Consider the following 16,408-nt stretch of genomic DNA (forward strand, 5'->3'; position numbering starts at 1 on the left):
AGGTGAGACAAGTCATTAGGTGACCACATCAATCCCTAACTCTGGATGGGCTTTCTGTCAGTGCAGCTGATACTCTGCCAGCGATGGGATGATTCCTGTAATATTGAGCAAAATCAGAAAAGTTAAAGAGGTTTTCATGTTTTTGCTGATGCAGTCATATTTGGACTAAATATATGACTACTGCTGTATCAGCACTAAACATATGTTGCCTTCTTTCCCCATTAATACAAAGAAAAATTATTCTATTCTTTGTACCTCTCCTTCCTGTACTGCACGCATATGGCTCTAAAATATACCACAATTCAAACTATTTGGTTATACTGTTTCTCAAACAGTAAGAAAAGTGCTGCTGCTTTTCCTTAAATGTGATGTGATGCTTGTAATTTCTTTGTATTACAATACAAAATCGTGCCTCTCTGTAGGCCACCGATTCTTTGAAAGTAATTGTATAGATACTTCTGTACATAGGAAGAAATTGCTGATGATAATACAATGGGATTTACCTGCACTTCAAAAAAGGCTGTGCAAGTGCGAGATCCTGCAAAGTGCTGATCATACTATATTGTCAACTGTATGTTCACTCATTTTTACTAGCATGTGTGTTTTAATGGAACAAAATAAAGATCGCATTGAGTATTAGTATAATGAAAACTGTTCTAATTTTCCTATCACAAAAACATTATTTTCCCAACAGTAGTGAAACTCAGGCAGCCAGCATAAGTCTGCTATTACAGGCAAGTTTAATAAATACTATGACTTTATAAAGATAACTGTATGTCTTTTAACAAATGGGAGTATTTTAAATTCATTATCTGAACATTTTGATTAAAAGAAACCATATTTATACAAGGTTTAACACCATATGTAATGGCATGTAATGAGTACACAAATACATAGCTGAGACTGACCTTAATGTTAACATTTTGTGAAGTCTGTAGGAATTAGCCAATACAGAGATTAATGAAATGCTTCTTGAGAATACAGACAATCTGTCTGCTGTGAGTGTCCTGGAAGCTACCTCAGAGGCTAGCCTGCCCTATTTTCCACACCACATCTATTGGTGGCAGCAGAAAATGTTCTTGTAAGCATGCAAGGTACTTAGTACCTAAGTATGCTTAATATGTAAGTATGTTACCAGGCATTCACATTGGCAGCCAACAGAATGCCCTTTAAGTAACAGTATAATCAGAAGCCATACAGCATATAGATTACCTCATGCATGAAGCAACCCCAGAAACTGCTCTTCTATCACAGCATATATATACAGACAGAAGGTTGAAAATGAGCCAGACATTGTAAGAACCTCTACATGATTATGGTGCAATAAATTTCAGCCTCTACAGTGCAGCCACCCACATGTACAGAAGTCAGGCTATGCACACTTCCAGTGCATTACTGCCTTGTGTCAAGAAAAGCCTGCTCTACCTCATGTTTGTTCCCACCTCTTAATGGGGCAGTTGAGTACCAGCTCGTTACTTGGAACATCTTTGCACATGGCATCCCTAGGCCTGCCAAGGATGACTGAAAATACTGGAAGTGAACAATGGGAGAGACTCAATAATCATCTTCCTTATTCCTCACACTTTACACAAGCAGGGCTGAGGCATGCAAAAGAACAACAGCATTTCAAACAGAAGCTTCTGCCAGTTTGAGATTTGCTGCGTAATTTCATGTAACTAAGTTCTTTTCTTGTGCAAAATGCATACAACACAGACTATGCCACTGTGAACTTTCCCTACTTCACTGTTCTTGTGCCTCAGCCTTAACTAGGACCTGAACTTTTGTGCCACATGAAGTCTTAGCTCTCTTTGCTAAGGTTACAAATACAAGTATCAATTAGATAAGCTGTCAAATCCCATGTAACAAGAAGACCTTTGAGAACTAATTTGCAGGCTGATACTCAAATGGGATGTAATTCAGTTTGGAAATATTCAACAAGAATTACTTTAAATGCTGTAATTTACTAATTAGACACTTTAGAAGATATATAGGATGTTGTTTCACAGGATCGTATTACAGTATTGCAATTCATTTTTAAGAGGCCCGTGGGATTGGTATGGTACTACAGATTCCATACACTCTGAAAACCAAGTATATGATGCTACTGTCTTCCAGCTCATAGGAAGTGAAGCTATCAAGTTTCAGCCCAGCTCCACATGTAATTGGTCACTAAGCACCACTACTTCAGACACTCTTGTTCACAATCTCATGAGGAAATTTGGGAGGGCTGAAGGGCTGGAAATCTGATAATCTTGTCAGGACAGGGTGGGGTGGTCTAAAAAGGAAAGGTGCAGTGGGAGAGCTTGCATAGGTATCTTTATGGACAGAGGACTTCACTCTCCAGGGCTGTCGGATCCAGCACTTTTTGTATTAATTATTTTGAAAATCAAATGCACATACCCTTTTCACCACCACATGTATTTTCAAAAGATGAGGGAAAAAACTCAAAGCTCCAAATATCTGAAACTTTAAACTCTATGTAAACTTCCAATCACATAAATGTTTTGGTCTAAAATCTCTCAGCCCCCAGATTCGGATAACTGTATGAAAGATGATAAATCTAGAAAAAAAACAAGCCTTACCTTCTTGTAGAGACTTCTCAGGTCTCTGTACTGCCACATACTATTGAGGACCTGAGATGCCGCTTTCACCACTTTTGGCGAATGCCTGTTACATACATATATTCAAAAAGGAGAGAGAGAGAGAGAGAAAGAGTGAGAAAGAGACTGTTAAGTACAAGACTTCATTCATCCCAAGTTTCAAGTGCATTGCTATGGATTTAAACCCAAAATTAGTGTGTTTCAAATGTACCATAAGATCTTTGGTTGGCATCTTGGAGACCAATCTGTTTTTCAGCAAGGGCAATACATGTTACTCCTATAGTAGTAATTATTCAGTGAATGGCAAAACGTGCGTTCCTCAGCACACTGACAGTAAGGACGCATGGCAAGAGCACAGTAAGAGGAATGGGAGAGGTAGCAGTTGGCAAAATTGTTGCAGACCCTCTTCTTACTCTATAAGCTGCCAACCTTCAACTCTTGATGGTGTGCTCAATGTATTAAGTTCCTCTTAGCAGTGGCCAAAAGAAACACTCTAGATGGGTGATGAGCACTGTTTTTGAAGTGCAGAGCCAAGATGCAGAAATACAACTGATTATAAAAATCATGACAAATTTCATCAGGAATCCAAATTAGGACCTGTATCTTGTTCACACCATTACCCTTTAATGATGGCAATACAATGTTATGTTGACAACCATATGTAACTTCACATGGACTTTCTCTTCAGAAAGGTTTTGAAAGAAGCTCTAAACTACTGTTAGAATTAGTTGGAGTCACATACTCCTCTTGGCATAGGTAACTTAAAAAAAAGTCTAAAAAAAAAGATATTAGAGTATTCAGCTCAGTCACGAAGGGTCAAATAAAAAAGGACTGGGAAAATAACCCAGCCCACTGAAGAAGCATACGCTGTGCTGTACCAAATAAAGCAGTAGAGCGCTAGAAAACCTTGCAACGGCCAAAGTCTGGGGTGAGGATTGATGGAGTTCAGGGCAGTCACTGAGGTGATTCATGTTTTACTCAGAAAAGGCACATGCATTGCAAAACCAAGGAGAAACCAGAAAACCAGCAGCATATGCTACTGGTTTGGGCAAGAAGTCTCAGGGGTCAGGCTTTGGTGCATCCTGTGACTTCTGTGAAGGAATGCTGGTAGGCTGACACTCAAGCTGGTAAAGCGATGTTCATGACACTACTGATTGAAATAAAATACAGTATTTTCCTAGTAATTTATTTGGTGGGGTTTTTTCCTCTCTTCCATTTCTTACCCAGACTACAGCAGTAGGGGGGTAATTAGTGAATAAATCAGAATTTGTTAAACCCTTTCAACTATAATTGTTTTTATTATACTCCCAGCTGTACTGGCTAGTGGGGTGCTGGCAGCGTGGAGTAACCAGGAAAATAACTGCCAAACATACTATGAGTACTAAGGAGAAACAGGAACTATATGAAACTATGAAACCAATATGGGCTTGGCCAATATGACCTTCTGAACACCAGTTCTCTCATGCTGTCATACAGGGAAAGCGCTCAAGCCCTGGGAATGTTCCAAAGGCTAGCAGGGCCAGCCCCACACTCCTGGCACTGATACATACCAGGATGTACAGTCAGCCTAGTATCCTGCACTTGTAGAAGCAGTCGCTTCATACTGGACAAGATAAATTCATACTGAAGTGGTTTACTGTATTAAAGTGAGCGTGCCAGAATTTCCTATCAGTCCAATAACCAGCAATTCAGATTTTTAAACAATGGATTGCCTGTAAGAAACCAAACCAAGTAATAGTGCACAGTACTAAAATTCCTGAAAGCTTTAAAACGGAATTTTCACTTAAGGTGGGCACTTGTAGCACTGTGAGTCAACAGGTTTTCTTGTTCTAGAACTGTGTAACCTGTAACAATTAATAGCACAGGACAACTCAAAGTACTTGAGAGGAGGGATATGCATCATGATTTGGGAGGGCAATTTGGAATTACTCAATACTATCTAGCCTAAATACTTTCATTCAATATAGATAGGTCTTTCACAGTTACGAGGGTTACATAGACAGTGAAATATACCCTCAGATCCTCATAAAACTGCCCATGAAACTCTGAAAATTCTAAACTCAACAGGTATTAAAAATCTCTACCAGATAGTGAAAAGGTAGACAAATGCATTATTCTGAGGAAAGACACATTCAACTTAAAGAGAAATGGATATGAATCTGCTTGCAATATCAGTACATTTGACCTAGAAAATACAAATGAAATTTTTAAATAGATTTAATAATAATAAAATGCAAATGTAAATAAATTAGCAGAGTATGGGGAGCTCCCACAACTGGAATCACATACTTTGTTATGCTACTACTTTTTATCCCTTACAATTAGAATGTGAGAATGTTTCAATAATGAATTTGGTATGAAAAATAAAAGGGTGATAATAGAGGAAAGGAAATGTGATTAAATTATATTGGCAACGCTCCGATCACATAGGCGAGCATAAGTTCTCATACCAAATGTAGGGTGCATAAATCTTTCCTTCAAGTTGTGGCCTGGCTTTGTGGGGCTCTTTTAGAGCTCTGGTGCTGCAGTAGGCTGTGTGATGACAGCTTCGAGCAGGTGGACTGATGGGTTTTGTACACTACAGTGAAGGCTTTTTGTTTTCAAACTGCCATAGTCCCATTGCACTATACTTCTGCAGGTTGACAAATATGAGAACCAGGCTATCTGTTTTAGGCAAAAGAAGGATAAAGAGTGAACTCTTCATGAAGAGTGTGTACATAGGAAAACAGACAAGTTGAAACCATAGCTGCTCTGAAAATGTCAACAGTTGTGTGTAAGATTTCTGCATGTTTCGGTGCCTCAGAAAGTAGTCTGCAGGTATCCTAACGCTCTCTGAGAAACAAGGTGATAGGAAAATCCATGGATTTACTTTTCTACTATGCCCCACCTTACCAGCAAGCTGGCGGCAGGGAAAAGGGTGCTGTGAAGAGGGACAATGACTTTACATTCTTCATTCCCAGAGCAAGAGGACCAGTATCAGAACTGTGGTGATGTCCCTTTCTTTCACAGGATCCTTCCACCCGCATGTCACCCTTTCTGCAGGGTGCAATCCAACAACTCTGCTCCCTAATGTTTATCAGGATCTTTTGGAAGCGCTTAGAGGTAGCAGTTACTGTAGATAATTACTCTCCCTTTAACTGCACATGCAGTGCACTCCATGCACTGCTGATGGTATGTCAAAAATAAACACAGCAGAGACTTTTGCTAACAGTATTGTCTTGTTTCTTGTCACCTTTCACACCGGGCATATGATTTCTGATGAAACTAAAGAATTCAACTCATGATTGCACAGAGGAGGCAAACACATTCAGGACTAGTAATAACTACTGGAGATGTTAAAAAGGTGCAAGGTGATTTGCAAAACATACTTGTCTCCTTTACTCTTAGATATGCCAACCAGTTTCTCAATGCCGCCTGCGTCTCGTAAGGCCTTGGCATTCTCCATGTTTTTAGTGATGACTTCATGCAGAGTGCAGCAAATGGCAGTAACGGTGTCATCTGACATGGCCTTGCTTGCTGAGCTGTTGCTGTTGTTAGCGCCTGGCAGTCGGTGGACCAGATCCCTCATGGCATACTTGCCTTTGTTGGAAGAAAATGAAGGGAGAATTCAGAAGATATAGCAATAAAGGGTGATGGAGAAGTACAGGGAAAACATGCAAGACTATTAGCACCATTCGCATCATCGCATGTAATCTAATTGGCTACTGATAGTATCCTGGAGCAAGCCACATTTATACGATTGCACTTCAAGCCTTTCACACATTAGGGACTCTGATATCTTTCCATGCTACATCAGTTGGAGACTTTGGATAAGGTTACATCATGCCATTAGGTGAATGAAACGATGACAGTAAAGGCCAAGTATATGTGTAAAGATAACCTGAATACCACAACTTACAGAACGTGGCAAGTCCTCATCTCCCACCACACAACTCATAACTTGTTACAATAAATAGAATGTGCATCAGTTGTTAAAAACACTACAGTGAATGCAAAGCCAATGACGCTGTTATTTGTGAAGAAGTCTTCTCTGAAGGACCAGTTTCACTGTACGAGGTTAATTCCATAATACATGCAGTAATTTAATTGGGTCTGTTAGTGTTTCTTAAACTTTATTGCTCTGAGGGGACACCATCTTTTCCACACATCCTCAGTTATATGCGTAGTACTAAGGAGAAAGGGAGCCTTCTTGACATCTATTCCTGTCTGATGTTTAGTAAAGAATTACTTTATACAACACTAACCTCCAGAACTTAAAATATACTAAAAGGAAAGGGGCTATGAATTTTTAAAATGGTCACATTGAACTGAAGACATAAAAAAGAAATTCTGTTGATTATGGTTGGACTTGATTATCTTAAAGGTGTTTTTTAACCTAAATCTCTGAGTATTTGGATGTGTGTGTGTGTATATATATATATGTATATATAATAAATGTAAATGTAAATATATATATATGCAGGGCAGGGTTAGCACCGGCACAGATAAACAAGAAGCCTCACACCAGTTCTAGAGGGTCATTATTATGGCAAAGTGGCTGTTCAGACCTTCAATGCAATAAAGACAAGATCAGAGGGGACAAGGGCCTAATGAAGTTCTTGCTGAGGTCAGTGAAACAACTCTGAACCACCTTCAGTGCAGCTGTGCTAGCAATTTGCATACAGCAATCACCGTAAGTGTATCATGCAGGATGAAAAGGACAGGAAAACTGGGAAAAGTAAATATAATTAGTAAACTAATCTACATCACATTTTATGAATGAAATAATCAGGTATGATTATTGTATATAATATGATAATTTAATCAGTTTTTTGATAACTTACTAAAGTTCTGATCAATTTGTATTTACAAGTACTTGTTAAAAATCTTATTTCTGAACTCATAAATTCAGTTGCGTGTGTCGACATTTGAAAGCAGAGGTAAAAGGAAAACCACATATTTTAAGTATCAGATGTTAAACTATTTTTATTTTCCACAATTTTGCCTGCTGTGGTAGAAACACAGACAGTCATTTGGAACAGAATATTCATAATACAGATAAAATTAAAATTGTTGTACAGAAATGTTAAAGGTTATCAAACAGATTTTGTGGTAATGTGAGTCTTAGAAACTACCCACTCTGTATCATATAAAAACATTCCTGATTATATAAAAAGCACAACATTACCAAAAAAATGTGTGCAGCAGGATTTGAATCTTACCACTGTGCTGCAGTACAAATACAAATCTTGTTCTCAAACATTTTTATTTCATTGCACTTAATATTTCATTGGTCATTTCCGTTATTAACTTTTCAGCAATATTAATATCCGATATCATACAGATGTTAACACCACTTTCTTTTTCAGAAATGGTTGGTTTGAGCGAACTGAAAATCTTTTTTTCCCCTGCACATCTATGAAACACTGTTCAAGAACAGCCTGAAATGCTATTTACATCTGGATCTGTTTGTTTTACGTAACATGAACACATTAAAAGTTGCTTATCACTTACAGTGACTCTACTTCAGTCTGTAGCATATAGCAAATTAGGCTTGTGTATCAATAAAATACAATAAGCCATGATTTGCTGTAGCTTTTACTCTTCCAATGTCATGTCTGCCACTGGTCAGGAGTAAGTACAAGTAGATAAATCAGATCAATGAGTCCTTCTGATTTACTCTGTACACACATCCAGAACAGACCAGTATTCCTTTTTCCTTTTGTACCTCACTTAAAAGTGCAATGGAGCATCTCACCATCTCAGCCCTCTGGAAGAACCAGAAGACAGTGATCATTCCATTAGCTGCCAAAGACTGTCACTTAGCACCGGGTATAAGGCAATCTGGATGGCTGCCCCAGGCAGATTTCTTTCCTGGAACTAGCCTAGTATTCCAGACAATAGTATTTGTAGCAGTACACACCCCCAGACACACAAGATGCTTCTTACAATAAAGAAAGGCTTTGGAACTATCCGGAAAAGCTCAGTAGGAGAACGAAACTAAACACAACTGACCATGGTATAAGCATTCTGGACATGTTAATGCTCAACAATTCTAACATTTCTGCTGTGCATACCCTTAAGTTAGGCATGAGAAAATCAAACTAGTATTAGATACTTCCAAACAATAAACCAGACTTTCGATAGATAATGTGTAACAGTGGGACAGTACAGCATCCCTTATTCTGAGCAGCGGTAGTAATTCCAGCTCAATACTACTACACCATTCTTAATCAGTTGCATATTTAAATTAAATATTCTGAGCGGTTTTGGTTTTTTTGGTTTTTTTTGGTTTTTTTTTCCCCAAAGAATTGCATCAGACTTAGCCTTTGGATAGAAACTGTCAGAAGACTCACAGTGCACATTTTGTAGACCTAAAATCTAGTCAGCATATTGCAGCTGTGGCAGCTGTGCAAACTGGTGTCCAGTTTGGAGACCCTCCCTAGCAGAACCTGTCATGACAATGCCAGGCCCCTAGTCCCACCAAGTGCTGCCTGTGGGGGACACAGGCTTCCTCCTCCCTGCCATCAGCAAAAGTCAGAACTGCCACCTCCAACAAAGCTCATCACACATGCAGGTAAAGCAGCTGACTGCAGACGGGGATCACGACTCAATGTGTCCTTCTGGGTGGCACACCAGCAGGATGAAGAGGGGAGTGGCTGGGCTCTAATGTTGATCTAAGCCACTGTTTACACGGTTTTAAAATCTATTAACAAGTGAACTGTTAACATATTTTGTGTAGCTTTAGTACTTTGAACACTTTGTTAGCTATTTTAAAATATATTTGGGATGAGAAACCCCACTGCTTTAGCCATAAAAAATGTATCATTAATTTAATTTAATTCAAAATGTATTGACTTATATCAAAAAAGCAGTAAACTTGCTTTAATACAGAGTTAAGTCATGAAGTTAGAAGTTAAGGACTATTATTTATACTGCAGAAAACATTCCACAGTAACTTGACTGCATTCTAAATGTGTTTCCTAAACCTATACATATAGTTAGTTAATAACTTTACTACATTAATAGCAAAAAGAAATTAGTTCTCAGTTAACTTCTCTTATCTCAGTTATGTTCCTGCTGTGTTACAAGACATGAAGGACAGAAGAGTTATGATTTCTAGCATTACCTATAGAAGAAACCTTGCTCTGGTTTAGAGTGGTGTAAGTGTCGAGTAATACCAATAAAAGCACAAGTACTGCTACATCTGCCCAACACAGCTGACAGCACATATAATCCTTGACTTCTGCATTGGTGTATCTTACAATCTACAGAGTGCTTGCATTTACAATTATTTTTCAACATTAAGAACCTATTCTGAAAGCAGACTGAAACGTATAATGGAAACTAGTCTTGTAATGTCAGCAAAGTTTTATCTAGCACTACTAGTAGGAAGGCTGGGGAACTCAACTTGCAGCTCAAGAAGTGAGAACTGATGCGGGTCCTGGGAAGAGAGAGGGATGTGTGTGAGAATTATATTAAAAATAAATAGCAGTGTTAATTTTCATTAGGGTTCATACAGAACTGCTTTGATCTACAAAGAAATTTATTTTTTTATTTGAGCAACATTACACACTGTAAGACCCAAAATCGATTTGATGCTTTTAAAGGTGATTTACATAATATAACATAATAAATGTAACCACCAGCTTGACAAAGAAAAAAGGAATCATATTTATTTGTTCTATTTTGCTCATCAAGGAAGAAAGACATTACCTAGCCATAATTCGGGGGCAGTGTCAAAAGAAAGGGCTTGTCCTGTAGGTGTTCGGGACAGCATTTTTCTGACACTCTGCATTTATAAGTTATTTTTCTAAGATAGGACTGCCATGTCTCTTATATTGAGAGCAGGATTTGCCTATCACCGTACACTAAATCCTTGACTGTAAGATGATAACATTAGCTTACTAAACATTTCAGCAATGCAGATTTAATATCCTTTCCTTTGCACGGTAAGGTGTTGTTAGCACCTTAGTACGTGCCTCTGTTACTGAATTCAGGAAGCTTTTTCCTTCATAGGATCAAACTGATAGCTGTCCTAAGATTCTGCCTTCAGACCAAAACAGCAAATTACTCTTCTGGTAGATTTAACAGAAGCAAAATCATCACAGATAAGGTTCCACTTCCAGAAATACTTCTCTACTACTGCCTTGAGATAAATTCACGGCTGTTGTAACTCCATTGACTTCATTTCCATTTTCACTCATCTCTAAAAAATTACTTTGACACATTGGCACATTTATTAAATAGTTGTGACATGGTTCCTAGTTTGAGAGAACCAGACTAGGAAAATTAACCTACTGAAAACATGAGAAACTTCACACAGTAGAGCTTGCTCTAATAAAAGTAATACATCACCATTTTTCCACCCTCAAAGACACCCATTAATTCACATTGTGTAGTTAGATTTTACAAAAATAGCAAAATGCCATCATGTTTTGCTTAAATGCTAGAGATATCCTATTCCAGAACAACTGGTGTCTGTATGTCACAATATATGTAATTTCTGTTCTAACATGTGCACTCCACTTAAATTTCCAGACATAGGTGGTTTTGTGCATATTCATCATCCTTGTGTTTTTAATACCATTCAACTTCAGTATTTCACAGTCTTTATGGAAAGAGTATTTCTGGGACAGCTTTTATTATTTCTTTCAATCATTACTTAATAAATGTGCCAAAACTGTGTACTTAAATCAGATGTAAGAAATTTTGATCATGAGTCAGTATATTCAACTAATAGTCTAATAAATTAGAGTGTAATCATCACATGACAGCAGCGGAAAAAATACTACTATTGTATTTGATAAATAGTTCATTTGTGCACCCTGCCTTCTCTTGTCAGATAAATGTTGTTTTAAAGTGTAATTGATAATCACTATTGGCACTAGTATAGCATCTGAAAGTGCCCCTCATGGTCCAGCTGTTTCTGTTCCAGAGGAACCTTGTCCCTTCTCTGAACAGTGGAAATCTAGTACGTACTGAGGCGCAATAGGGGGTACAACAGCCCACAAAAAAATGACTGTGCTTAGGATGTGGACTCGGACTGCCTAGACAGTACAAGGTATTTTGTAAGCATCAGAGCAGCAGTGAATCCCATGTGATTTAAGAGGGTAAAGCTTTGCTAGTTTCCATAGTGAGATTTTCTCCTGCCACCGAAACACCTGAAGGAGAAAAACTACCCTGAATTTTAAAGGCGAAATAGGTTAAGATGTAAGAAATGCTGTCAGACCGGGTCATAGAGCCAAATGTGTATTTTTTTATGGGACAGAGGAGGAAGCAAACTCAAGATGAAGCAGGGTAACATCACACCTACTGGGCCAGCAGCAAAGGCAGTGGATGGAAGGAGACAAAATGTGTTTTTGAAAGCAAGAAAGGCTGCAGTACTGAGGTTGAGAGACACTTGTCCCTGTGAATAGATGATTACTCCACAGACTTCAGGGAGCACCAGGAAAGGTGTGACTCAAGAAAAGAAAAAATCTGCCTGATGTGGCAATGTTTGCTTATAAAGAAGGAGCCCTATTTCAGAAGACAGAGCAGCACAAACTGAAATAAGGGTCATTAGCCACCACAACGTGTAATGCCTTCTCAGCTGAGCACTGAACGTCACGATGCTTCCAGACAGACTTTCCACCACAACCACAGAGCCAGTGACTTTGCTATCCACCTCGCTCCGTAATATAGTCCCTAGCATTGCTGACTGCAGCATACATTGCATATGAAGGAACTGTAAGTCACAACAGTTTGTATACAGCAACCCCCTGTCCCCTTTGGTCACTTCTGGTTTGACATGACTTAAGCTGTTGACTGAGCAAATTTATGAAGCTCAAAGGCAGTGGCTACTGTCAAACCCACATGGTCTGCCCAGTCCTAGCTAATGGTCTGTGATGTTGCTCATCACAACAGATCACCTTCTTGTTGCTAAGACCACCCTGCATAAAGTATTACTCTAAGAGTAACGTGGGAAAAATCCAGAGCTTTAGCACTGAAAAGCATGGGCCCCGCCACTTCTAGCAAGCTAGAGAACAAATGATTTTGGATTAGGTTGGGATTTAGGTGTAAAAGGAAAGATAAAACCATTTTTAGGCGTAGGGGGCAATTCATGTGTCCACATATGGGGGCTAATGCAGTTTCAAATTCCCTTAAATACCTGAGGTATCTGCACAGAGTTAGTAGACCTATGGAAGATGCACAGCCTTCTGGAAAGGCAGATGGAGACAACGTAGCACACCCTATGGTCTTTAATGTTTAATGCTTATCTTTAGTTTCATGGGGAGGAGAACTGGGAAAAAGGTAAAACTCAAGGGCTGATACAAGCACAATTTAGTAATTGAAATAATAACAACAACAACTGTCATGAAGAGGAGGGAGTAGAAGGAGGGAGAAGGGGAGAGGAATAATATCTAAAGGAAGGGAAAAAGAAGGGAAACCCCTCCCGCCAAGTGATGCACAATACAATTGCTCACCCCCTGCTGACTGATGCCCATCCAGTCCTCGAGCAGCAATTGCTAGGCCCTGGCCAGCTCCCCCCAGTTTATATATTCAGCATGACGTCATATGGTATGGAATATCCCTTTGGCTTGTTCGGGTCACCTGTTCTGGCTGTGTCCCCTCCCAATTTCTTGTGCCCCTCCTGCCCTCTCGCTGGCAGGGCTTGAGAAACCGAAAAGTTCTTGACTTAGTAGAAACATGACCTAGCAACAACTAAAAATCATATGTTATCAGCATTATTCTCACACCAAATCCAAAACACACTGCTGCACCAGCTACTAAGAAGAACATTAAATCTATCCCAGCTGAAACTAGGACAGCACCTGAATCTCATTCTCAATGATTGGCCAAAATCGTTTTTTAGGTCCCCAAGTCCTTTTACTTCTTATGTTAGGGATGCACACAAACATTTGTAATCTCTGGAACTTCTGAGTAAATGCATATGAAGACATTCAGTACATAATGTTAATTGACTATAGTACTGCAATTATCCCTATCCAAAGAATTATCATTTCAGTTCAATCATTTGTAAGTGAATGAGTGATGAGTTAAGTTAGACTGGTCTGAGTGAGCACTTCAAAACTCGTGGGCTGGAGCCACTACTTTTGTTGCTGCCAATTAAGTTGGGATAATGAGCGCTTTGAGCTAGAGAGTAATGCCAGACTTCACCTCCTTGCAGGTTTATGTGAATTTAAATGTTAAGACTCTGTGGAGATAAATGATTTTTGGAGAAGACAAAGTATAAAAACCGTTACACACACATGCCCTCCTATGCCCCCAAGCACCCAAGTGCACATTGCTCATGGCTGCTGAAACAGAACAAAAGACCAGGTGGAGGTCTCAGATTCCCTCTTACTCTCAGAAACCTGATGCACACTTTTCATTTTTCCACCACCTTTGATGGCAGGCAGCAAGATTTCAAGATAGCAGATTGGTATTCAGTATGGACCATGGCAAAGAAGAACAGTATCTTCCCTGATGCATTGTATGTGATGTTCCATTCATTGGTTTTCTTTTTTTTAAAGTCTTCTTTATCAAGAATAAATTCAGGTCTAGGTAGTGTAGCATATAAAGCCCTACAGGGAGCAGGAATAGTCATCTTTTGCAGTTTCAGGGAAAAAAACTCAAACTTTCATAGAAGGATGAAAATACCTGAACCATCAATATCTGTGTTGGTGACGTCAATTGAGATTTGCTTGTAAAAGAATCAAATATCTAAAAGAGTAACCAATATAGAAGCTTTTATATTTTTAAAAGGATTAAAGATGCTGGTTCTATATTTTGCAAGAGAAAGGTATAGCATAAGGAGAACCAGGAATGGCAAAGGGCACAGCCACAACAGGGAGGGAAGAGCATGCCTGTATGCTTCTATAGTAGGTACAGAAGCTAGCAGCATTGGGCAAAGACAAAAGAGAAATATTTTGGTATTTTCACCCTGAATATGCCATGGGAAATCACAACAGGCTGCAATGCAGTCACCACTTTTCAGCAAATTGCTTTCTCATATCCATGATCCCTCAGTTTTTCTTTCCTGCAGCAGCATTTTAACCCAGCCACCTTCCTCCTTCAGCTTCTCTGCTTCCAGAAACAGATATCCATTTCACTATTTCCTGCCTCCCTCTGGCTTTTCTTGCTTTCATCTCACCTTCTCAGGGCTGCCTCCTCTCCCCTCTATTATATGACTAGTTATTTTTGCTTCCTTGAGCCGTACCCCCTCAGTCCTTTGGGTCTTAACAGCTAAGATTTCATGTGCATTTGCCACCTCTTGTATATCTGATATTTAAGTGTGTATCTCTGCATCTGCCTTTCCTGCCAAGCTTTTCCACTCTCTCCTCATGTTGGTTTAAACACCTTCAGTTTGATGCTCAGATAGATCCTTCTTGTCACACCCCTGCATGCCCATGCCCCCCCTGCCCCAGGCTTCTGCTCTTTAATGTTCTGAACTAAAGTACATTTTAGCTAGCTTACAAGCATAGATTTTAGACTTGAAAACACCAGTGTGTTTAAAAGCTGTTGCTCTTGTACTACTCTTGTTATTTATCTTGTATACCTCAATTCCATAGACAACTATCTATTTAATCTACTGTTACTCCCAATACTGATTTTACTCCTCTCTCAATGGAATACCTTCATATTCTGCATTTCTCTTACACAGCAAGACTGCAGATATTCAGGGTTTATATTAGCAGTTGTCTTAAAACCTAGAGATTAAAGGACTTCCAGGGCTCTCTAACTGGCCATAACCTGCTAATTCATACAGCATATCTGTCCCAATGTGCTTTAGAGGCTAAATCCATGACTACATTTTGCATGCAGAAGCACTTCAGCTGGCTCCATTGGTGCTAATGCCAAGACTAGAGCAACATATTGAGACCCTGCTGTTCATCTCTACCTCTTCCATCTTTGTTGCTGTCTTTTTGGCAATGGTCATGGGATGCATGCTGCCACTGAAAAATGGATTTCTGGAGAAACTAGCTGTCCTTTGGGCGTATAGATTTTTGCAGCAGAACAGCCAGAAAATTAGTACAGAAATGGATTTATGGGTACCATGGCCAAATGGAATTTCTGTTTACTAACCGCATGTCTAACCCAGCATAGTGGATGGCTTCTATTTTGAATGTTAATCCATGTATCAGCTGAGCAATCTCTATCCCTTCTCTCTCATGCTGGACAGTCAAACCAACCATCAAACACAGGCAGCCCAACTCAGAGTGCCTTTTCTGGCCTGCAAACTGGTTTTGGAAGCTGAATTTGGAAGGAGGTGTAAGCATTAATTTGTTCACTGTCTCACCCACGCTGGACTATAAAAATAAGTCAATAAAAGTCCAGCTTGACCTGCCTAATTATCTGTTGACCTGATATACCAAACAACTACTGGCTCCACAGAAGCGAAAAATATCCACCATTAATCTTCCATTTGTCAAAGGTAAACTGTCACAAACCCACAGGTATTACTGCTCTTCTGTTGTTCCCCCTCCCCTGGCCAGAGAAAAGGATTTGCGTGGTGGCTTTGGCTGTCTCCCTTGCAGTCTGAGCTTTGGTAGGTTGGTTGGGAACAAAAAAAGATTCAGGCTTGATTGTTCTTGAATCCAAGGAAGCTGATCTTGCATGCTTGGGTTTTATATCCATAATGGATGGAGTCCATGTGGGCAAACAATCAAATAATTTCCTTTTTAATTCATTTTGTTTACATTTCCTGCCAGGTATACAAACTGGAAAAGGCATAGAAAGGAGTTGTTAGCCTACCTATTGACCCAGGTAGTGCAAATATATCTAATTAATCAGCTCCTTTACACACCAACAGATTTATTTCTCATTTAGACTGCACTGTCATCTTT

General features: G+C 39.3%; 1 protein-coding gene across 7 annotated transcripts in view; it reads right to left on the bottom strand.

Annotated features, from left to right (window-relative positions):
- Positions 1-16,408, bottom strand: part of CTNND2 (catenin delta 2) — a 681,093-nt gene that overhangs the window by 33,018 nt on the left and 631,667 nt on the right. For all 7 annotated transcript variants that reach the window (XM_056332605.1, XM_056332606.1, XM_056332603.1 and 4 more), the window contains 2 exons: positions 5,969-6,179; positions 2,583-2,667 (listed from right to left, as the gene is read on the bottom strand). In XM_056332605.1, the coding sequence (XP_056188580.1) occupies positions 2,583-2,667; positions 5,969-6,179 (296 nt within the window). The remainder of the gene's footprint in view (positions 1-2,582; positions 2,668-5,968; positions 6,180-16,408) is intronic.

This window comes from Falco biarmicus, chromosome 3 (assembly GCF_023638135.1).
Source record: "Falco biarmicus isolate bFalBia1 chromosome 3, bFalBia1.pri, whole genome shotgun sequence".
In the NCBI taxonomy this organism is placed as follows: domain Eukaryota; kingdom Metazoa; phylum Chordata; class Aves; order Falconiformes; family Falconidae; genus Falco; species Falco biarmicus.